The 25,247-nt window shown below is 43.9% G+C and overlaps 2 protein-coding genes across 3 annotated transcripts in view; one reads left to right on the top strand and one right to left on the bottom strand.

Moving 5' to 3' along the window:
- Positions 1 to 25,247, bottom strand: part of LOC135385380 (thrombospondin type-1 domain-containing protein 7B-like) — a 552,806-nt gene that overhangs the window by 265,287 nt on the left and 262,272 nt on the right. The gene's annotated exons all lie outside the window — the stretch shown is intronic.
- On the top strand, positions 245 to 24,360 carry LOC135383434 (uncharacterized). The gene is made up of 4 exons (XM_064612885.1): positions 245 to 414; positions 551 to 661; positions 3,747 to 3,928; positions 24,190 to 24,360. Exons 1-4 carry the CDS (start codon positions 321 to 323, stop codon positions 24,322 to 24,324), a joined length of 522 nt encoding a protein of 173 aa, XP_064468955.1. The 5' UTR covers positions 245 to 320; the 3' UTR covers positions 24,325 to 24,360.

Raw genomic sequence — 25,247 nt, 5'->3', positions numbered from 1 at the left:
GACACTTAGAAAAACCAATTATGTTCGTATTTTGTTCGTGATGACCTCTACCGTACCTTTCCATCGTGACAGGTAATCAGAGCCCGGCCGTATCCACGCAAAGCACAAACGCAGCATCTGTGTTGCTCCATCATTTTTATTGACAGTTTTCATATGTGCGCGTTTCTTTTGACATTTTTACTGGTAGGCAACTCTATAAAACGGAATCGAATTGAGATTAAATATCATACTGAACTTCTCTGAGGTGTGACTTTGGACATCGTGGCAGCGCTGACGTTTTTGGGGCTCTATCAATCAAGAGGTGCCTTGAAGTAGTCAAAATGCAACCACTAGCACTCGTGTTCATGTTATTCCTTGGTCTTTGCTATGCAGAAGATATCAACTACGTAAAAGTAAATGTAACGCCGTGTCCTGGTAAGCATACAAGCACACTGTTCTTACGTTATCAAATGAATGAGGTTCTTGGCTTTCCATAGTTAGAATTCCAACATCATGTCGTGGCGCATTGTTTTGAGACCCATCGTATGACAAATATTTTTTTTATTTGCAGACAACAATCTCACATACGCATACCTCGGTATCGAGAACTGTTCGTCGGAACCCTGCGAATTTTTTTTGGGAAGCAAGATACGAGTGAAGTTCATGTCCGTGAATTACGCAAGTACGCCCTCAGTCCATCCTTTGTGTGGAGAAACGCTAGGCAACAGGTTGCTGATCGTTTTGAAATGCCTTTATTTATATTTGCTCTATTTACACATTTATTCTCTGCTCCCTTTTTATTTTTATTTTGTTAGTTAATAGCCAGATGAGTCGGGAGGAATTAGTGATTGCAATCACACGTAGATAGGAAATGTATGCCATAGAAGGAACTAAAGCAGGTAATGTCCTATCCCATACAGACAAATAAGGACGAAAATGGGGAAATCAAACTGGAAGTGGAAATACCTCCGCCAGTACAACGTGCAACCCAGCCATCATGTCTATACTTTTCTTTCACAACCAACCAACCAAGTCCCCAAGCGCCAGGAGCGCTGCTACACAAATATATAGACGAAATATACCCCCTATACTTAGCCGTAAAATGGGCCTGAATCTCGGTTACTGCTGGGCCGCTCTGCTTTTTACAGGAAAGTTCTCGTTGTCAAAACTCGTTAATAGGTTTGTTCTTAAACAACAGCGTTACTATAACACGGTTCGGAATTAATTTTCGCAAAAGTTATTTCGGAACAATAAGAGACAGCAACCGGCAACCACGGGCGGAATAAAGCTGGCGAACAATTTAATGGTGTATTTACGTATTTCGTTAGAAAGCCACTAAACCTCTGGAGTGAAACAGAGAGAAAAGCATTGGGATGCCTTGTCTATTGGTAGACCAGGTGTGCCATTGGAAAAATGTACCTGTTGTTAAGCGGTACTTATATGTCACGAGATTTAGAGTGTACAATAACGGTAGTATTCTGGTAGCGTCGTCGTAGTATTCCTGCAGTAACGGTAGTAATTTCGGTAGTATGAACCTATGTCCTATGATATTTCGTGAGTCTAAGGAATAAGGTACACTACAAGGCAAGCTCCAGTTGGAGCGAAGTGTATAGAAGAGCCAGAGACAGATGTGTCACTCGTATGGCGATGAGTAGAACCAGACCTCAAGTAGAATCTCAGAGTATTCTTGTTCTCGGACAAACACAGTCCCTAATGATTGCTACCTACGACAGATGGTCTTGTAGCTTTCCGAGTGTAAAGCTGTTGGACGTCTGCAGAATCTGCCTATACCTTACTTTCCAGAGCAGCGGTGGTTTTTTTTTGCAGTAACTGCAAGTTTTGTGCAGTCGTACACGTTTCTTTGTCTGCGTCACTTCTTGTTAAGATGGTCAAGAGAAACAGACTCCATCCATCTACCTTGAAGAAACTGGACTTCTGGAACAAGAATGCGCCACAACACACCTTATTTATGCTTGCTTTTTTTTTTTTTTTTAGTACGTTAAGTAAGTAGCAACACACCGGGTGCCTGTTTTTATTCCAGACCTATTTTAAAGCTAGAGCAGTGCAGATGCCGTTTTGCATGTCAGTTGTACAACCAGGCGGACATTATTTGCCGTATGTCACTACCAGCTGGCTAATTACCTAAAATCCATTAATTATTTTTTTAAGTACATGCTTTGGAGGAAATGGTAGATCGCGAACCTGGAGGCAGCAAGTGTTTAAAATGAATGAATACTAGTAAATGACCACGGACGGGGACATCCATCACCAGCTGATGGTATGGAATTCGACCGATAACGAAACCGTGTGCGCGGCTGAACGCGGCAATCTACGTGGTCAAACTACAACTCCAACTATACGTCGGAGTAGAGCCCTGCACGGGCCGACTTTTCCGGGCAAATCGAATAATGGCCCGCTCGGCCCGGTGACGGACCTTCATGTTTTTATGCGGCGCGGCAAGGCCTGATGGCCCAGTGAATAGACCCCGGCCCGGTGACTCAGCACGTAGATCCCGGCCTAGTATTTTCAGACGTGACGTACGCGTTTCTAGCTCTTATCACACAAATTTATAAGTAGACTTATAAGAAGAGAAGACGCGGCTACAAACATACAAGAACTGTCGGTTTGACACCACAACAGCACGAGACAAATTAAATCCAGGTCGCACGCGGGCAAGCGCGTTACCGTTACACTACCAAGGTTTTGCGGATATAGAGGATGCCGTTGACAAACTCCTCCCAATCCTTACCCCTCTCAGCAAGCTTTGCGAACGTGTTCGTGAAATACGTGTGGAGTCAGGAGCAATGTAAAGTGGCTTTGAGGATGTTACTGAGTGTCGAATTATACGCATAATGCAATGTTCCTTGCTTGTTTTTGCAAATACTATGCACAGGAATGACGCAAGCACGTGATTACATGAACTAATAGTCCTCCATTGCGTGGAATTAGCTGCGTGACCCGGTCGAGCATGACTCTCGGAAACATGTTTGTCGGCCCGGATCCGGTCCAGCCCGGAGCACACAGCCACTAACAAGGCCGGCCCGGCCCGTGCAGGGCTCTACGTCCGAGGGCCACGCGCTATGGAGTGATAATGCCGACCGGCGTCGGTGCTTATCTACCTCGGTTTTTTGTTTTTTTGTTTGAGAGACCGCAGTAGGTCACGGACACGAAAAAGGTTGTCCTTCTTGTGACTAAAGAGTACACAGCTTTGATATCTGCTGAATTCCACGCCAAAATAAGGAGTGATGGATATCTGAAAGGGGATGCGTGCCCGTTTCCAGATTTTTAAAGAATGAGCTGGCACTAAATAGTAACTGCCTCTAAACTTAGAATCTCGTACTCGCTAGAGAACTTAAAATATAAAGTTGAATTTAAGGTCATCTGGTAGTTACACACTCCCTTGATTAGAACGGCCGCCTTACAGCGTGACCCATCCGTAAATTGGCGTCTGTGCTTCTCCCATAGCTTTTCCGTAAACCAAATCTGCATGGCACCAAAACAGACATCCGGGCCGTCATCATTAAAGTGATGATCGGGCAGATATTTTGTGAAGCACAATGAAATGCAATAGTTCCAACTTCCGCTTTGCTTTACACCTTTCTGCGTTGGCCAAGTACACAATCACTGACCGTTGTTCGTTGCTCTGAGTGTTAAATGTCTGTTACGTTGCAGCTATCACCCGAGATATTTGTGAAAGCGGCCGGCTCATATTTTCTTTTGTGTCGCAGCACGTATTACAGTAACACCATTTTCACTTCTCTGCGCAGGGTTTACTGTGAGCGTTGGAATACATGCGTACTTCAACACGACAAATAAGAATGTAACAACCAGGTGGCGAATACGCACAGATTGCAAAACCCCAGGAACAAATCACATATGCTGGGCGAATCCCCATGTGACAGTTAATGGCACAGTGGACTTCAATATCGACCATGACAAATATTTCATGGTGAGTGTCGTGAGCCTTCAGGCCCTACTCACACAGACTTCAATCGGTGTGTGCCCACAGTGTTACATGAGGAAAGGGAATGTTAAAACGGTTCGTGCAGTTTAGCAAGGAACGTGTTTGTTCGTGTGACTGTGACAAGGAGAGACACAGCATGTTCCAGACCAACAACAACTTTATTTTGCAGCGTTGGAATAGCATAGAATTTGCATTGCATAGCATGTTGCAGAGTTTGATAGACTACGCTTCAATCTATGAAATGTTCCGTACTAAGGAAAGAAAGCAGCAGAAAAAGAAAAAAAAAATACGAGGTGCGTAAAGCTGCTACCTGGTCCTGAAACGTTCTAAAATAACCCGTAACAAATGCACGGGCCACACATGCATTGCGTGGTCAACGTCACCTCTCGTACATGTTAACTGTGTATCGTAATTAGAGGAACATACATTCTGATACGTCCTGCATACAATAGTGACATTGGAGTGAGAGGACCGAAACCATGCCTATCTATGGTGTCTGAATACTGGCTCGCTTTCTATAGGGGGAAGACAACTGCGTCGTTTGCTACGATATCCGCCATCTTGAGGCCCACGCGCAGCTCGCGCTTCGCTGACAAAGCTGCACTATGCACTTAGCTATAATACCGCGCTTTCCAACAGAGCAAATAAATAGCAGAGGAGGTTGGAAGTACAGTCAACCGACCATGGCTGTTCCCGCGGATTTTTGTCACAACGCGAATTGTCATATTAACGAGCAACATGGGTGATGCTCCAGGTAAGTCCTTCATAAAGGAAGTCTGTTTGGTTCTGTCTGATATATTGAAGACGCAGACATTGCAGGCTCAGTTTTGCAATTCAATTTACTTTATTTTACCAACACAATATTTACAACCTTGCAATTTATTTACAATTTATCGAAGAAAGGAGTCCGTTAAAAGCCTCTGCGTAGAAAACTCTAAATATGTAGCTTTTCCGGAAACTCAATTTTAGTGGCGATGGCCAATACATTCTTGGACCACTGGACTTGTGAGTCACGAGGATGATTCTGTAGAAGCGGGGACATGACTTTGGCATTCACCGCTCGTACGTTTTCCTGGCGCCACTGGATTTTTGATCAGGAGGATGACTCAGTCTGTGGTGGGTGGTCACAATAACGGGGCAAGAATACAAGTGTTCTCTGCAGTTCCTCCACCAAAATGTTGGTCATACTCGGATTATCGAGTTGTCATAATAGCGGCCTTTACACATCATTCTTGTGTAGCGACATTTGTCTGAATACGACAAGCAGTATAATACGGTGGAGTACCATTTCTAGTGGTCCAGTTGAATAGCGAGGCAGAGGGCTCACCCAGTAAAGCGTTATTTTGCCGGCCATGGACCGGAACCCTTTAAGAACTAAAGAGGGCTAGGCCAGGTCATGTGCCACGTCAGTGTTAGTCAGATTTATCCTGTCAGAGAAAGCGGGAGTGTCCGTTTCGAGGACGGGCAGCTGAACTTCCCCCAAGGAAAGCATAAATATTCTCACGAGAGTAAACGATGGTCTGAGTGTACTGGAGGACATCTAGACCGGAGAGCGAGAACACCACAAAGAGAAGAGGCATCACCCTTCCTTCAATTCAATTGAATTTATTTTCATCTCAAGGTTATGGAGACGTGAAAAAAGCTGTGAGACAGCTTGATAAGTTTTCATCTCCAAAGTTTACACTTCAAACTAGCACAGAGAGCATAGGTGGGCATTTGGGTGAAACCACACTCGCCCTCACGGCCCTCACGGCCACATGCCCTCACTCGCCCTCACACCCACCTACGGCAATCACAAACGCAAGCCCTCACCCTCACGGGCACATGCCCTCATTCGCCCTCACACCCACCCACGGCAATCACAAACGCAAGCCCTCACCCATGAGGTTCTTACCCTCATATGGTCTCCCGTGAGTGCACCATGAGGTTGTGCCCCTCATGAGGCTTCCTGTAAGTGTACTCATGAGGTATGAGGGGCGCCAGGGCGTGAGTGAAGTCACTGGTGAGGCCTGAGGGGTGTGAGGTCAGTATGAGGGCATTCAGAAATGAGGTCAAATGACGCCAGACGGAAGACATTGATGATATGGTTCCAGCGACACAACTACAGGCTGTGTGCACTTTAAAGGGCCGGTGTGCACGTATTTAGCAATTTCGTCTACGTCGCGCTGGGAACATAGCAAAGCGTCCTGAGCTTACTGATTACTTGCTGATATGGTTCCAGTGACCCAACTACCAGCAGGGTGCACGTTAAAGGGCTGGTGTGCTGGTTTTTAGCAATTTCGTCTACGTCGCGCTGGGACCACAACAAACCTTCCTGGCCTGACTGATTACTTTGCGATATGGTTCCAGCGGCCCAACTACAGGCAGGGTGCACTTTGAAGGGCTGGTGTGCCCGTTTTTAGCAATTTCGTCTACGTCGCGCTGGGAACACAGCAAAGCGTCCTGAACTGACTGATTACTTGGTGATATGGTTCCAGCGACCCAACTACCGGCAGGGTGCACTTTAAAGGGACGGTCTCGTACAGATCGAGCGATTCCGAAACTTAGCTGAAATTATATTCAAGAGTGCTACAGAAACACAGTCGCGAAGTTTCAACCAGAACAACGCAGTGGTTTTCGAGAAATTTGAAGAAATACACAAATGTTTCCAATAAATGAAATGAAATTAAAATGAAAATGAAAAAAAAAATGCCGTGACACCAGACGACGGAAGTGGCAGCTGGATTCAACTCCCTCTCATGCAACGTCACGTCACATGTGATGTGGTTATGGGATTTATGATGGCAGGTCGCCCATTGGGCGACCGAAGCACAATGCAAAAACACTCGGAGGTGTATGCGCTTTGCGCTTGGAAGTTGTCATGCGCGACGTCGTAGTGTCTGACAGCAAATTTAGCGATAGTGATGGGTCCCTGTCACTAAGCGGTGAAGATGAGCTCATCGGCACCGACCGATTGAGTAACGGGGACGTCGATGAACCTTTAGCTGCTGACCCTTTGCCACAACAACGTGGTTAACCAGTGGAAGTAGTGGATGATCCTGAATCGATTGACGGGTAAGACTCATCCATAAAAGCGCACTTTTTTGCGCTTATATGTTCCGCCTGATCGTGACACCATTCTAAATTGTACAAACATTGCAGGTGTGTGTGTAACCACTGCTCGCCAATACCAGGATGTGTTGTGCGCACAATCCGGAACCTGTTTCGATCCGTCACGTACACATGGTGTTGTTTTCTCCTGAAAGGTGTTGTAAGGTTTGTTTTTGTTGCGCAGCTTTTCATTTGCATATAAAAATGTGTGTTTCATGGTACGTTATGCAAAATTTCAGACTTGGCATTTCGTCATATGTATCACAACTTGGATATCTTCTGAAGGAAGCTGCTCTCTCTACCCATTCCCGCAAGCGACAGGAGGTTGTCAAACTGATAAGTGAAGGCTTTCCATTCATGTCATTACACTTGGAGCAAATGACAAAATCAAGGATGAGCTGATCTACGTCAACGTCTTCAATTACCGCTGGCCTATGAAAAAAAAAAGCCCTTTTCAGGACCATCCCACATGTCTCCATCAAAGACCATGCTTCTGCATCGAATAAGCCCTTCTCATCATTGATGATTATAATATTTCATATCAAAAATACCTAGACGTGCATTACGAATGTGCAAGATGGAACAGCCTTATTGTTGCTAATGTTATGGTGGTGTGTTCATGAGCCCATACTGGCTCAGATTTTGATTGTGTCAGAGGTTGCACAGATGTCCAGCACGTTGAATATAAAAGATTTGGAAATGTTTAAATCAGGGTGTCGAACCGAACCCGAACCCGAACCGAAAACCGTACCCGAACCGTTATTTTTGCCGGAACCGAACCCGAACCCGAATCGAAATTTTCATGACACTGTTGAACCCGAACCGGAGCAGAACCGTAAAAAATATTAGCGGTAACCGGTTCGCAACAAAACGGTTCGGACATAAAAGAAGTCAGCATAAGAGTTCCTCTCTATCCCCGAACGAAGACACAATGGTATCATCATCACGCACCTATATCATGGATTTCAGAAATTTTCACCTAACAGTGAGACGACGACGTATAGTAAGTATACTTTCAGCGTCTTTTTAACATGTTGAAGCGCAGTTGTCCTTGTGAGCGCCGCGGCTAGCGCCCCACGCACGCGGTGCGGCATCTACTCTTCAGAGACGAGGTGCCACGCGGACGAATGAAACAGGAATGGAGTAGGCCAGTTATGTAGCTCTACAAACTGAATATGCGATCAAATAAGCGCCCAAGATTTCCCGTTACACGTGAGCACTACAAATTAAACAAGTCAGAAACATGAGAAGTGGAGAAGGAGCGTACGCAGAACGGTGCCTGTTTGATTGGTCGTGGCTTGAAAAGTAAATGTGGTTCTGCTTATTGGTAGTGCAGTTGTGTCGTGACATATTGCCTTTGTGTTGTGGATTAACTTGTACACTGCTGTGAGCTCGGACAGAGTAATGCTGGCAGGCTTATTTTCGACATGCTTCAGTACGGTTTCAGATCGATTCACGTTGCGAAGGCAGTGTGCCGGCTAGTACTGTCGTCTATGTTACGCTGTCCATCTTATTAGGCTTCCTTTAAGTGTATCTTGCTGGCACTGTGCGTGTGAAAAAAGAGATTTTGGGAACAGAAAGTAGCAGGACTACACCGCTTCAACAGCGTGGACTCTATTTGCAATAAGTGTTCATCCATTCCTCATTTCTCTCGCTAAAGGGCTACCTCACCGCTAGAGACGTCAATGCAGACAACAGCAGTAAGCTATTAGCCACGCATTTCCTGATAAAAGCTGTTTTATGGAACATGTAAAATGGAAGCGTTGAACCGGTTCGCGAACCGGTTCGGGGCTGCGAACCGGTTCGGGACTGCGAACCGGTTTGCGAACCGGTTCGATTCTTGGCGTGGCCGAACCGGAACCGAACCAGAACGAAATCAAAACAACGTGAACCCGAACCCGAACCGAACCCGTATTTTTTGCGGTTCGACACCCTGGTTTAAATACTTTCAAAAATATCCAAAATACCTAGACGTCCATGACGGAACAGCGGTTTGCAACTTCATGTCGTCTGCCTTATTGTTGCTGGTGTTACACCGCTGTGTTCATGAGCCCATATACTGGCTTTAAAGGGCTGATGTGCACGTTTTTAGCAATCTCGTCTACGTCGCGCTGGGAACACAGCCAAGTGTCCTGGACAACGCTCAGGACGCTTTGCTGTGTTCCCAGCGCGACGTAGACGAAATTGCTAAAAACGGGCACACCAGCCCTTTAAAGTGCACACTGCGTGTAGTTGGGTCACTGGAACCATATCACCAACTAATCCGTCAGCTCAGGACGCTTGGCTGTGTTACCAGCGCGAAGTAGACCAAATTGCTAAAAACGGGAACACCAGCCCTTTAAAGTGCACCCTGCCGGTAGATGGGTCACTGGAATCATATCACCAACTAATCCGTCAGCTCAGGACGCTTGGCTGTGTTCCCAGCGCGACGTAGACGAAATTGCTAAAGACGGGCACACCAGTCCTCCAAAGTGCACCCTGCCGGTAGTTGGGTCGCTGGAACCATATCACTAGTGCCTTCATAATTTGCCCACGTCTCGTAAGCGTCATTTGACCTCATTTCTGAATGTACTCATACTGACCTCACACCCCTCAGGCCTCACCACTGACTCTACTCACACAAACCTGGCGTCCCTCAGACCTAATGAGTGCACTCACAGGAGGTCTCATGAGGGACAAAACCTCATGAGTGCACTCACAGGAGACTTCGTGAGGGTAAGACCTCATGAGTGCACTCACAGGAGACCTCATGAGGGTAAGAACCTCGTGAGTGCACTCACGGATGGCCTGATCACGGGCTTGCCCTCACTCACCCTCACCTCAAAGCGCCTCACGCAAAGGCGTGAGGTGAGGGTGAGGGGCACTCATGAGGGCCCTCATGAGTGAGTTCGCCCAGCTATGACAGAGAGTAATGAATAATAATAATGCCCTGTTGCAACACACATACACAGAAAAGAGAATATCAAAATTCCACAGATGACTGCAACCCCAGAAAATGAGATGGTCAAGTTTGGATACCACGTTTAAAGAATATATTTAAGATGACAGGTAGACTGTATACGAGTGAGAATGTTGATCATAATTGTTTCGTAAACGCGGAAGGTTCCATTTTCTGCCAAACATTACAAGAGAATTCATGTACCTGCAATGTAAACAGATAAAAAATTTGAAATTTTTTGTAGAAACATATTAAGTGTTAGCTATGCTTTTTGATAATATGATTTAAAAGAGACGCAATAACCCATATTAACCATGCACGAATTGCCATATTTTGCATAAGTAGAATACTATTTATATTATTTTACTCGTAGTACCCCACACTAAATGACGACACTTTAGATGAGACATAAACTGCGAATGGTACAGTAGTAGCTTCATTCGAAAATCGAGCATAATTTTAAAATAATAAAATAAATGTTGCAGTGTTCCATGTGGCGCACGATAGCACGCACTGAATAGTGAAGATCCGCTCTGACATGTCAACAGCTCAAAATTACAATCTGTTTTCAATGAAATTTCGAAAAATTTCGAACAATGTTGTCTAAATTTAGGTCAATATTGCAATACCACCTCCGCGTTTATTCCGAGCGATTTACATAAAACTTATCACTAGCGAGCGGATTCTGATGCAAATGATTTTTTTGTCTTTCTGTTTTTGTGTGTGTGGGTGTGGTTTAGTACCTGGACGACGCGAAAACACTTTTTGGTTTTCGTTTGGGACCAAAGTGTTCTATGCTGCACATAAATAGAGGTGACCGAAATAAATCGTCCAAAATAAATCGTTCCGAAATAAACCGTGTTAAAATAGATAAATAATCCTGTTTTCAAAATCCCGCTACCGGCGAGAAAACCACCGCCAGCTCTCCCGCCACGGACGTGTTTCAAAACCCCCACCCAAAAGCCACTTCGACGTCCAGGATTCGGAGCTCACTCTCGCCGGTCCATACCAGTCACACCGACGAACCGACGAGAAACCCACCGCCAGCTATCCCGACACCGAGTGCCGGTCGCCCATACCACAGGAGCGGTGGCGGCCCGCACCGACGGGAAACGCCAGGCGGCACGACGGCAGTACATCGTGATTGTCGACTGCCGGGAACTCGCACAGCGTGCCCCAAAAAGCCGCCTCGACGTCCCCCTCGCCGGTCTGAGGAGCGGTGGCTACCCGCACCCCGCACCGACGAGTTAAAAATCCCCTACCCACGGGAAGCCGGCCAGCTCTGCGGTGGGGCCAGTGGGGCGGCGGCTCGCGCTCGCACACACACAGCTCGCGGAGGAATACATTTCTGCTCTTGTGTATCTCTGGTATCTCTACGCTGCCTCGCCTGTCGTCCAGTGTGTTTGGTGATGTTTGGTGTGTTCCTGCATCGTGTATATCTTCAAGGAAATCTGCTCTTGTACTTGAGCCCTTTGTTTTGTTCTAGATCATTGCATGTTGCATGTATGATGGCATCAAATATCATGCAGTGACGTATGTGGCAAAAGCCCTTTCCTTTTGCAATTTCTGGTGAGCAATTCGAACAGAAAGCACTGGACTCTTTTCCGACGAAACATCTAGTTTTTCTTAGGTACATCGATGACATTTTTGTTATTTGGTCTAGCGATGAAGATTCGCTGCGCTCGTTTTTTGAACATTTTAACTCGGTTCACGATACAATCAAATTCTCTTGTAACCATTCTAATACCTCGGTAAATTTCCTCGACGTTAATATATCTATACAATCTGGGAAACTTATTACCGACCTCTACAAGAAGCCAACTGATAAACGTCAATACCTACACTTCCAAAGCCATCACCCAAATTTCCAAAAAAGGAATATACCGTACGGCCAATTTACACGCCTTAAGCGCATATGCTCTAACGACAATGATTTTCTTGAACGCGCTAGAGAAATGTCAGTTGACTTTCAGAAACGCAATTATCCGCCGAAACTGATAGAGAACGTAGTTTTGTTGAATGTAGTTTTTTGCAGAGAGATACATTGCTCTCCCATCAGCCTATAAAACAGCGCGATGATATCGCTTTCGTCACCGTCTACAACAAAACATTGAACAGCGCTAGATCCATTTTTGAACGTCATCTGAACATATTGCACAGCGATGAAAAACTTAAAGATATTTTCCCAACTGCTCCAGTTGTAACTTTCCGCAGATCTCGCAGTATTCGCAACATCCTAACATCCTCCCGCTTAGTGCGACAGCAACCCGGTTGCTCTCCTTGCAATAAAACACGTTGTCAAACATGTCATTTCATAAACCCATGTACATCTATCTCTAGTAACGCTAATTCCTTCACATTCAAGATACGACACTCTTTACATTGCAATTCATTTAATTTATGCTATTTGATTATGTGCAAAAAATGCAACGTCCAATATATTGGTGAAACATCAAATTCCATGCGAGAAAGATTTTATGGCCACAAATCTGACATAATTAATAATCGCCCCACCCCTGTCTCTGTACACTTTAATGCATCGGGACATGACTTTAATACTCATCTATCAATTGTACTCCTTGAATCCGGATATACAAATGACATACAACGAAAAAATCGCGAATCCTACCTGATCTCTAAATTTTGCTCCCTTCAGCCACACGGGTTAAACATATACGCTGGCCCGTTACAGTTGTTCAACTTTTAATTATGCTTCAAGTGTGTCGTGCTTCCGTTATCCAGGAAGTGTGGTTGTTGGGGGTAGATGTGTTCGCCGGCGGGGTGGCAGCGCGGCCGGCTGGGGACCGCGGAGCGACCTTGAGCCTTCCTCGAAACTCCTTGTTACAGGGAGCATCGGAAGGGTCGCCTTGCGTTTTTCGGCTGTCCGCGCTGTGAACTTTCCCCTGTTATGTGTCTGTGACACATGACCCTGGGCTATATTTTTTGGTCTTGTCCGGTCTGCTACTTATTTTACTTATTGTTTTTTCAACTCCCTCAGCTAGATAAGTGTCTTCGGTTGTGTTTTTGCTTGTCTATTTCCCTTTCTCCCTCCCTTTCTACTGGTATATATACGTCCGGTTGTACGGCTACTCTTTAACCTGATGAAGTGCAGACTCTGCACGAAAGCCTTGTTCATCTTAATTGTAATAAAGTGTTCCTACCAGTTTTTTCTTCACTCAGTGTAATCACAGTTAATTGGACTTTGGCGTTGCTTTTTACTTTGTACTATATTGTTATCTACGCACCATGTCAAGTCCAAACGGCGTGGAACACCGTCCTCGTATTGCCATTATTGGTAACTCGTTAATCAAGTTGGTACCTATGTTTCTACGTAACAGCGAGATTCTCATCAAGCCAGTTCCTGGCGGCAAGATTTTGGATTTCATCGGCGTCATCAGTGATCTTCCCGAAGACGTGGATGTAATTTTTCTTCAAGTGGGATCTATTGATGTTGGTGATACCTCGATCTTCACGTGTTTGGAACGCTTCGACGTGCTCTTGTCTCACATTCATTCTTCCCGCCCACATGTTTTTGTGGTCTTGTCAAGTATCCCGCCTCGTCTTCCCTCCATGTACGTCCCCGTGGACCAACGAGCTTTCATCGGAGAGACCAACCTCAAGATTAGACTAATTAACCAACACTTCTGGTACCTTTCAATCGTGAACGAACGGATTGGGTCTATCCGCCATAACCGTTTTGAGCAGTGCCCGTTTGAATTCCTCGCTTTGGATGGCCATCACCTCAACTTTCAAGGAGCCAAAGTCCTCGCTTCCCACTACAGAAGTTGCATTAGGCTGCACTTCCCGCCTGCTTCTTTCCCCGTAAAGAACACTCCATCTTTTAACGTTAATCCCCAGGATTTCCCACCATTGGACCAGTCTTCCACCTCTTCGGCACCTGTGACCCAGGTCACACACACACCCGCCCATCCTAGTCCACCTGTATCCTCGGCGTCAGCAAGCGCCGTTTCCTCTCGTCGTTCACGTAAGCGTCACCCCCCTCTACGATCCACTAACTTCGCACCACGAGACTCTTCCGTGGCCTCGTCCAGAGCTTCGATCGACTCAACTTCCAGGCCGAAGACTGCAATCCCGCACCGGACTGTCTATTCCGCTACCCCTGTTACTTATGCCTCGACCGTGAGGACCAACAAACAACGCAAGCATCAAAAGAAGCGTAAGACAGACTCTTGCTGACAACCACCGGACTGTACCGCGTCTTCTGTGTTTCTCAAGGCCCGTAAGTTGTTTGATAAAAAGGCTAGGTTTATGTCACATTTCCATTTCTACTCAGATTGCATTGCGCAAAAAGTTGTTCCCAGAGGTCTAAGGCTTCAACTGTTCGCTACGTTTGATTTCCATTCCCCTCGTAGCTCTAGAAGATGGTGTGATACTTTGACACGTGCGTCTATAGACCTAATCAGAATTCTGCGATCAGAGAGTTCCCTAAAAATTAAGGATATTGACAACCAGCTTCGACAACTTGCTCATTCCCTAACAGCCAGCGAGATTGAAGCACTTGAATTGTTCGCATCTCACAAATTGTCTGAATTACAACATGTTAAGCATAAGAAAGCCCAACGTGACCACATTAGTCTAACAAATATCAGCAATATTAACATATCGAGTGTATTGTCTGAATCTCCATCCGCTCCTATTGCCAACGCTAAGGATGTTGTGTTCAATCTGTCTAGCTCCACTTTAGACCAAACAGAAATCAATGTACTCTCTAAAGGATTAAGCTTCGTCCCTACCCCGCCAACAATTGATGAGTTTGATATTCTTAACGATCTACAAAATTTAGGCAGAAGAATGCACCTACGAACATTCTTTCACGGTAACGAACAGATAGGTCGACCTCTTTTCAAAAAAAACCTTCCATTTGGACCCCGGACCCTTCCAAAACTAGCCATCAAATTGATAATTACATCAAAGCAGTCTTTAATGACATGAAACGCACACTAACGTCTTCAAGTAACAACATAAGTTGCAATTTGTCAAAATCAGAAAGAATTGCATTGAAAAACCTTAAATCTCGGAATGATATCATTATTAGGCCCGCTGACAAAGGCGGCGGCATCGTTGTTATGAATACCTCAGACTACATTAGTGAGGCTAACAAGCACCTGGTTAACCCTTCGTTTTACAGACCCCTTGATCATGACCCTACGGCATCGTTTTGTAAAATTATCAACAAAAGTATTACCGAGCTCCTTGACAAAAACCTGATTCCACGCAACATTGCAGACTTCATCAAACCAAAGAACTCCACACCTGGTTCCTTCTACTTCCTCATCAAAGTACATAAAGAGAACAACCCTGGCCGACCGATAATTTCAGGCATCAACACACCGACTGAAAACATATCCCTTCTTGTTGACCACTGCATAAAACACATTCCGTTGCTTCTTCCATCATACGTCAAGGACACCAATGATTTCCTAGTCAAAATTAACTCGTTAAACGACCAATTTATGGATTTTAGTAACATGACTCTCGTTACCATGGACGTTGCATCGCTATACACCAATATACCACATGACGAAGGTCTTGGCGCAGTGGAATCTTACCTCTCTTCCTTCCCTTCTGAGATCCTCCAAACTTCCGCCATTATTCACCTTCTTCAACTCGTTCTCCAATATAATAACTTTACTTTTAATGACAACCATTTTGTCCAAGTGCAAGGTGCAGCTATGGGATCACGTGTATCCCCGAACTATGCAAATATTTTTATGGGGCAATTCGAACAGAAAGCACTGGACTCTTTTCCGACGAAACCTCTAGTTTTTCTTAGATACATCGATGACATTTTTGTTATTTGGTTTCGCGATGAAGATTCGCTGCGCTCGTTTTTTGAACATTTTAACTCGGTTCACGATACAATCAAATTCTCTTGTAACCATTCTAATACCTCGGTAAATTTCCTCGACGTTAATATATCTATACAATCTTGGAAACTTATTACCGACCTCTACAAGAAGCCAACTGATAAACGTCAATACCTACACTTCCAAAGCCATCACCCAAATTTCCAAAAAAGGAATATACCGTACGGCCAATTTACACGCCTTAAGCGCATATGCTCTAACGACAATGATTTCCTTGAACGCGCTAGAGAAATGTCAGTTGACTTTCAGAAACGCAATTATCCGCCGAAACTGATAGAGAACGCTCGATTAAAATGTAGTTTTTTGCAGAGAGATACATTGCTCTCCCATCAGCCTATAAAACAGCGCGATGATATCGCTTTCGTCACCGTCTACAACAAAACATTGAACAACGCTAGATCCATTTTTGAACGTCATCTGAACATATTGCACAGCGATGAAAAACTTAAAGATATTTTCCCAACTGCTCCAGTTGTAACTTTCCGCAGATCTCGCAGTATTCGCAACATCCTAACATCCTCCCGCTTAGTGCGACAGCAACCCGGTTGCGCTCCTTGCAATAAAACACGTTGTCAAACATGTCATTTCATAAACACATGTACATCTATCTCTAGTAACGCTAATTCCTTCACATTCAAGATACGACACTCTTTACATTGCAATTCATTTAATTTATGCTATTTGATTATGTGCAAAAAATGCAACGTCCAATATATTGGTGAAACATCAAATTCCATGCGAGAAAGATTTTATGGCCACAAATCTGACATAATTAATAATCGCCCCACCCCTGTCTCTGTACACTTTAATGCATCGGGACATGACTTTAATACTCATCTATCAATTGTACTCCTTGAATCCGGATATACAAATGACATAAAACGAAAAAAATCGCGAATCCTACCTGATCTCTAAATTTTGCTCCCTTCAGCCACACGGGTTAAACATATACGCTGGCCCGTTACAGTTGTTCAACTTTTAATTATGCTTCAAGTGTGTCGTCCTTCCGTTATCCAGGAAGTGTGGTTGTTGGGGGTGGATGTGTTCGCCGGCGGGGTGGCAGCGCGGCCGGCTGGGGACCGCGGAGCGACCTTGAGCCTTCCTCGAAACTCCTTGTTACAGGGAGCATCGGAAGGGTCGCCTTGCGTTTTTTCGGCTGTCCGCGCTGTGAACTTTCCCCTGTTATGTGTCTGTGACACATGACCCTGGGCTATATTTTTTGGTCTTGTCCGGTCTGCTACTTATTTTACTTATTGTTTTTTCAACTCCCTCAGCTAGATAAGTGTCTTCGGTTGTGCTTTTGCTTGTCTATTTCCCTTTCTCCCTCCCTTTCTACTGGTATATATACGTCCGGTTGTACGGCTACTCTTTAACCTGATGAAGTGCAGACTCTGCACGAAAGCCTTGTTCATCTTAATTGAACTAAAGTTGGTGAAGTTGCGTTAGTGGAATCAATGCTGAATCAATGCTGAATCAAGCTCTGAAGCCCAGTGGAGCACCGCTCTATGAGCGCTACATCGCTGAGCGAATGGTGTAGTCAGCCAATCAGAGAGGGTGAATTCTGAAACGATTTATTTTAAGCCGTTTAATATTGTACGGTTTATTCTGAGCGATTTATTTTAAGCCTTTTATTATTGTACGGTTTATGCTGAGCGATTTCTTTTAAGCCGTTTATTATTGTACGATTTATTCTGAATGATTTATGTTAAGCCATTTAATATTGTACGGTTTATTCTGAACGATTTATTTTTACGCAGGGATATTTGGGCGTTTATTTTGAAGCGATTTATTTTAAACGGTTTATTTCGGTATACACCCCATATAAATGCATGTTTTGCACGTTCTGGAATATTCCGCATATTTCGCATGAAAATGCACACATATAGAGCATATTTTGCCATATTTCCAGATGGCCAGGTACCAGAGCTTTCTTCTTCTTTTTAACGAAGGTTTCGGGAAGGTTTTGAGTCTACTTTGGCGATAATTTCGGTCAGAGTAGAATATTGTCGATGCTGCGGTAGAATGTGGTGAAACGCGTTCAGCCCCCTCCCCCCGGCTGCTCCACTGCGCCAAATACTACCAACAAATGCAAATGTTGCCGATCTTTTCTTACAGCCTGTGCTAAAGGCTTGCGCCTTCGCATGGCGTCAGAGTTCGTTCGTTGTGTGTGTGTGTGTGTGTGTGTGTGTGTGTGTGTGTGTGTGTGTGTGTGTGTGTGTGTGTGTGTGTGTGTGTGTGTGTGTGTGTGTGTGTGTGTGTGTGTGTGTGTGTGTGTGTGTGTGTGTGTGTGTGTGTGTGTGTCCAGCGGACCGTATATACTGCGCCTTCGCCGCGTTCTTTATAGTTACGAAGAGAGGCGGCGTTTGCGCTGCAGTGCAGTGCCGGAAGGAAAGCCTTCAGCTGCATGATTTATATCCTTTGCGCAAAACTTCTTTAATGTGTGCTCCTCAACGAAGGCGGCTTTGTTTTGAAAGCATTGCGAGGAAGCAAGCGAGCTTGTCACTAGAATTCATGACGAAAAAACCGAGACTGCGGTACGATACAGCTTTGTGTGTGTCAGTTTTGTCGTCCCGCATTCTGGGAGTTTTCGTCATGTGTGGCTGTGTTTTGAGGTAGGATCCCAAATACAATGCTCAAATCTTGCTAAATATTCATTAGATGCATGGACTGAATACTAAGAACGATGAAGAACATTGCATCTATTCACAGTTTTTACTGCATAGTTCGAAGATTTTTGGTACATAGCCGCATGCACGTTTCGGGACTTTTCAGTGCATATTATACGCGCCCTCGGTCATAATACGGCATTGAAGCCGCGTTTAATTCATCGGTGTGCCGGGTCTGACGGAACTACATCAAACATGACTTCCTTACTTGTGACAAGGTGCTGGATAATGTCAACTTTCTCTGGAACTGAACGAGCATTGATAAGAACGCATCTTCAACAATCATTTTGCCAAGTATCTAGAGCAACGTCATTCATAAGGTCGTTATGAGCAGAGACTCGCTAAGTCTGCCGAACAACTATCTTGTTGACTCTGAATCATCTCAGTTTTTTTAACACAAATCTTCCTGTATAAATTTTCCTGTTTAAATCTAAAGTCTAATAAATCATGTTTAAATATAAATCTAATAAATCTCTGTCAGCTCGCGTATTTCCACTCATTTCATTCCACTCATCGCGTATTTCGAACAGTGCTGTACCCAATAACTGTTTAAACTCTGAACAGAAACGTCGCGTAATTGGCTGCTCCTTCGCGACATTAAGCCAACTATAATCGGTTGACTCTCGAATTATGTGACACCAATTAATCGGATACAAATCGGTGCAACACCCAAATGAACATTTCTGAGTTATCATCCAGCAAACCAGATACATCCAGCAAATGTCCGTAAGATATCTCGCCCGGGACGTTTTGATATCCACTGGAGTGGATATTTTGATATTTGCCACAGATCCGCTTTACATCCATGCGATATCCCAGCGACTAGCATTTCTGCCCTGCTTGTAGATCCACTGAAAGTCCCTGTGACAGTGTGACGTCTGTGACGGATATTTGGATATATATAGGATATTACGAATATCGTACACATTTTGCTTTGAAAAATTTGGTGCATGAGATATTTAGTGTGTGTAGGGTCCGTAGGGACCACTGCAACTGTGTACCGGCAAAGAATATTTATTGTGCGTTTTAACCTGCTTACAATGTGAACTTTTTGGTACCTTGTACTTCACGGCTTATTGTACAGCCTACGTACAGAAACTCGGGAATAATGTATGTAATAATGTAATATGTAAGGTCCACCCCGACTATACACTCTAAATCGTTTCACACCTTTAAAGGTGTAAAATAGGTGTATTACCAAAGATCACACCCCTCTCACACCCTACAACTTTGGTTTGGAAGTTCCTGAGGGTGTAACAATGGTGTACTACACCTTCAGATGAAATATGGTGATAAGTGTGTCGCCTGGGTGTATAAAGAGAGTATGTTTATTTTCGTTCACATGAACAAAAGTAAATATATACAACAACAGGGAACGGGAAGTTACATTACAAAAGTGCATGGCGTGGATTTACAGCACGTCTACCATCTGATAATGTATGCAGATTTAGAAGATCTGTTGAGATAATGCTTAAATTTCTTAAAACACGTTGCTCCTCATTGCAAGACAGAACAAATACATGATAGTGCTCATCCTACTCAACTGCAGGTAATGTTTGTATGAGAAAAATCGTATCAGTGTTAATAACATACAGGGTGTTTCAAAAAACGTGTCATTCGGACTTCATAAAAAAAGGGGGGCGACGGGAAAATACGGCGTAAACGGCATTTGTGTGGCAACTGAATTTGCCATCTTGCAAAAATATTTTCATTTGATTTTGATTGAAATAAACTGAATTTCTTTAATTGAACTTCAAAATTTCTCAAGTCAACCTAGCGTTTCTTTTTTGTTTTTTTTTTACAGAATTAGAGAGCCCGTAGCGAACTTAGTCAGATCCACCAAGAAATCCGCTCGATATTGCAAATGGCACTGCCCAAAAAAAATCCCCAAATTGAGGCTTCAAAGTTTCGGGAATTCAAAGGCGCAACAAATCAGTCGCAAAGATGCGCAGAGAGCAGCACATGCTTCTGCCCCCATGAAAGATAGAAGGTCGAAAAAAAGAGGGCGGGAGAAAAGAGGCGGAATCATTTTTGCTTGCCGCTTATCAACGTATGGTGCAATGTCAACCGCCTTGTTATCGGTACGTCTTGTGCTGCACGACGGTTCGGCGATAAATTGTACTAGCTTCGTGAGGGCAGGAGCATGTGAGGCTCTCCGCGCGTCCTTGCGACTGATTTTGTGCGCCGTTGAATACCCGAAACTCTGAAGCCTCAATTTCGGGACTTTTTTGGGGCAGTGCCATTTTGCAATATCGAGCGAATTTCTTGGTGGATCTGACTAAGTTCGCTACGGGCTCTCTAATTCTGTAAAGAAAACGTTAGGTTGACTTGGGAAATTTTGGAGTTCAATTAAAGAAATTCAATTTCTTTTAATTAAAATCAAATGAAAATATTTTTGAAAGATGGCAAATTCAGTTGCCATACAAATGCCGTTCACCCCGTATTTTTCCGTCGCCCCGTTTTTTTATGAAGTCCGAATGACACGTTTTTTGAAACACCCTGTATATGCCTGCAATTTCAACGAACACGGGTAAGTCCTCTTCGGAAAGTTATTTTGCAACAACACAGCCAACAGCAAATGTGTTATCATTATCAACTGCACTTTTCACATAGACTGTACTTCATAGACTGACTACATGACTACTTCACTGACTACTACTGACTTCACTACATAGACTGACTTTCACATTCTGCGTGAATATCACGGTCATGAATGTAACTCTGAATTGCTTCTGGGGCATGTTGAAGTAGTATCTCCTTGGAACCATCAGTAGATGTGGCATTTCTGATGAAGGGCTGCGACCACACATACATTTGATCAAATTGATGTCTTCTTGCTAATGAAAGGGTTATGTTCTAAAAATTTCGAGTGTTTCTAGCAACATCTTTAAAATGCTAGTGTTTCCCTTCGAAACGCGTACACCATAGAGCTAGGAGAGGACCAAACATCCTGATGAGTCGCTGATAATGAACAATGTAATGCATTTTACAGGGGTTAGATATTTGTGGGTACCACACTGCAAGGCCTTGAAGAAACGAATAAATGCAACGTTCTAAGTAATGAACATGCATATGGGGGAGGTGCCTGCTCATGAGAAGGTCTACAATTCCACGAAAAGCTATATACAGCTGCCATGCTTCATTGCCATGCACAGCTGCCATGCACTCAGCCACGAACCCAGCAGTTTTATTCAGCGTTACACCCTTTACACCCCAATTGCCATGAGGGTGTTAAAATACACCTTAAAAGGTGTGCGCCATGAACATTTTGATTTATACCCTTTAAGGTGTAAAACGATTTAGAGTGTATATTAATACAAACATATGAGCATGTGCAGCATCCTGTACACTCACGCAATGCTATAGACGAGGAACTCAATGTTGTCGTGGTGACTGCATCGGGTGGTCTGCAGCACGTATTACAATCGATGGACAAAAACACTCACATAGGTGACCAGCAATTCAATGAGTCAAATGCAAAATGATGTGCTGCTGAAGGGTGTTTTTCATATACATTACAGATTTTGAACAAAAAGACCAGCAACTGCTTGGCTACCGCTTTTTTCTTTGGCTTATATAAGCCAAAGGAAAAAGCGGTATCAAATTCACCATGTGTCTAAATTGTTTCAGTCCTCAGTTTGTAAAATTTATCTTATGAGTAGCTCACTTGCTGACTTTCGAACCATTAAATAATAGGTTCGAACCATTAAATAATAGGTTTTACAATATTAGCAGTTTCTCGGCATAAACCTTTTGTGCACATTGACTAGATAGCATTTTTGATAAAAGGTATATATAATAATATTATATAATATACATGAATAATAACATTTATTTCCTCATGTGCGAATGGTTCAGCATTATCTTACTGTAATAGCTTTTCTAACCCCACATGATTCGTAAGACACGTTGCACTGGTCATTCGCATAGAATAGCATTGTCCCCATGTGGAATGCACAATGCACAATTTTCCCAGCATTATCCAATGTCCCCACTTGACTGGTTCGCGGAGCCTTAAACAATAATATGTTTGCGGTGACCAGTTGTAGAGAGAGGTTTTTATCCCTGCATACAAACACAGCCAATGACTAGGCCTTGAAGTTTTAGGGTTTAACCCGGTTCTTCCCCGAATTTGCACCCTGAATTGAAGGTTGCCTCTTTAGGGTGAAACCCGATTTTTACCTAACAAATTGCCCTCATTGACACGTCTGCAGGAACGCACACTAACTTGTTTGGCAGCAAATGCAGTTCAATAACCGTTTGTAGCAAACCGGTTCAGTTAATTGAAGTAACTGAGCCAGATTTCTCCAAGAATTACCATACTGGACGTTTTTCCACCTGCGTTTGCATTAATTTAGAGCTCGCTTCTTACCCGTTTTTTACCCTCCCAGTTTAGGAAAAATTATTTCTCTAAAACTTAACGCTCTACTCATGACGCTGTGTACCACGTCGGCACATATTACCATGTGCAGTGTGAAGTTTACCCCACAATTTATGCTAATATACATGTAGTCGAGCACTGATATACGACATTAGAGGACGATATGTAGCATCAGTTATTGGTCATAGAATATATATTTATTATTTATTTTTTCAGAGAGCTCTGCAGCACTGTCATTACAGCAGAGGAGTGAGGTAATACAATAGTGATGCTACTTGCATCATTATCAGCAGGTCAAACATACAATATTGCACACACAAAAAAAAGAATAACAACAAAAAACTAAGAATCAATGCATAAGAGACCTAATTGTAACCATAAATAAAGTGTTATTCACAGCATTAACAGCTTCTTTGGGCAGAGAATTCCACTCTGGAATGGTAGAACAAAAGAAAGATTCCCTAAAAACACTCGTTGAAAAACGGAGTGGTTCAATCGTTTTAGAGTGATCCATCCTAGACGATACGTACACAGTTGGCAGAAGAAAATCGTTCTTATTTAGACCGGTGTCTCCGCTATGAATATCGTACAGCAGTTTCAACCGATTATATCGCCTTCTATTTTTTAAGTTGTCCCACACTAAGTCAGCAATAAGTTCATGAGAGCGGATAAGAGAAGAACAATTGTCCGACACGAACCTTGCTGATAAAATAAAGGAAATTACAGTGACGTACGAGATCTTATTTCATTTTAATGGTTTTGCCCCGGTGCGTTTTTTTTTTGTTAGGTTCTTGTAATTCACAACAGCAAAGGTTCTCAGTGACAAGTGAGAATTGCGCCTTCAACATTATCTTATTTACATATGCGACAACTGTTGAGAGTTGTTAAAAAGCACTTGTCATTGGAGAACATAAAAACACGCTGCAAAAGAAAGCTTTGTTACGCAAAGCTGTCAGAGCTTCATCCGCCATGCATTGGTCTCGTACTATTCTCCAAAAGCAGTTTCTAAATCTGTGCAATGCCCCAAAATGTGTTTTGTGATGACATGAAGTTGGGATGTCCAGTGAATATTGAAAGGACGTTACAATGTCTGGGATGTTAGCGACTTAATTTGGACCAAGCCGCGGATAGCCCACAGATATCCGGTGGACGTTGGGATGTCTGAGACATCTGTGATTTATTTTGGATGCCACCAGGACGTTTCTGGTTTGCTGGGCAGTTCCGATGAATTCTCAAGAACGAACTGCCGACGGAATGCTTGAATGTGATGTATGTTTTTACAGGGCAAAGGACCCATGCGTCTCGACAACTTCAACCTTGGCTGTGGCATAATACGTGTATGGATACGGGACCCATGCAGCAAGCGGCACAAGAAAGGCAACTGCACCATAATCCGAGAGGGGCAAAAACTAAAATAAGTGGAGATCGCAACTCAATAAACACGGTAATCAGTACAGGAATCATGATGCTCTCTAACGTATTTGTGATAGCTAGCTACACTACACAGTAAGCGGTAATATCGTCAACAACCAAATGAAAACTGGCATGTAAGCATAGACTTAGTGATGTAAGCGCAAGTTATGCTTTCTTCAGCTATATCTATACACACGGTCAATACATGGTTCTCACTGTGAAATTCAGACTCCAAAGAAATATCTGAACGTCAGAGACGCACAAGAGCCACTGATTTCATTGATTGATTGGCACTGGTTGCCGCGTCAGGCACGTTTTATACCCCCTCCCCCCTCCCACCACAGATACTGACACAAATTTCCTCAATTTTCCAAGCTTTCATGCGGATCCTCTGGGTAAAACGAAAGGGAGCTTTTGCCTGCTCCGACGTTTTGATACAGAGTCACACACACACACACACATAAAGAGACGATGCTGAGATGGGCTGATGCCGGCCAGCAGGCTGGGCGCTGCCCCAGTGTTTACAGAGCATGGCGTCGGAAACACTGGTCGTCCGGTCTGTCTGCCGCCAGTGAACTTTCTTCGATTCTTTTCGGTTGCACGGCAAGGATACGCAGTGCAACGAAATCGGGAACCCGCGTGTGGACTGAGGTCAACACTCCTCTAAAAGGAACGGTGCAGGTGCAGTGCGGGTGGAAGTTGCGATCGTGGAACTAGTTCCATAAGTTGAAGACAGAAGGAACGCACTTTGTTTGTCTTGTTTTCCATGTACGAATACGAGGAGAGCGGGGTCATGATGTATCGCTTAACGAGCAGCGCGAACCGCCACTCTGAGTATCGTCTCATGTGAGGCACTGGTACTCTTCGTTAGTTGGGAACAATGACTATGACAAAACAATGACAAACAATGACAAAAATACAATGACTA

Source organism: Ornithodoros turicata, chromosome 2 (genome assembly GCF_037126465.1).
Source record: "Ornithodoros turicata isolate Travis chromosome 2, ASM3712646v1, whole genome shotgun sequence".
NCBI classification, from domain to species: Eukaryota; Metazoa; Arthropoda; class Arachnida; order Ixodida; family Argasidae; genus Ornithodoros; species Ornithodoros turicata.
Note: the sequence above shows the minus strand (reverse complement) of the source record. Positions and strands in the feature narration are given on the sequence as shown.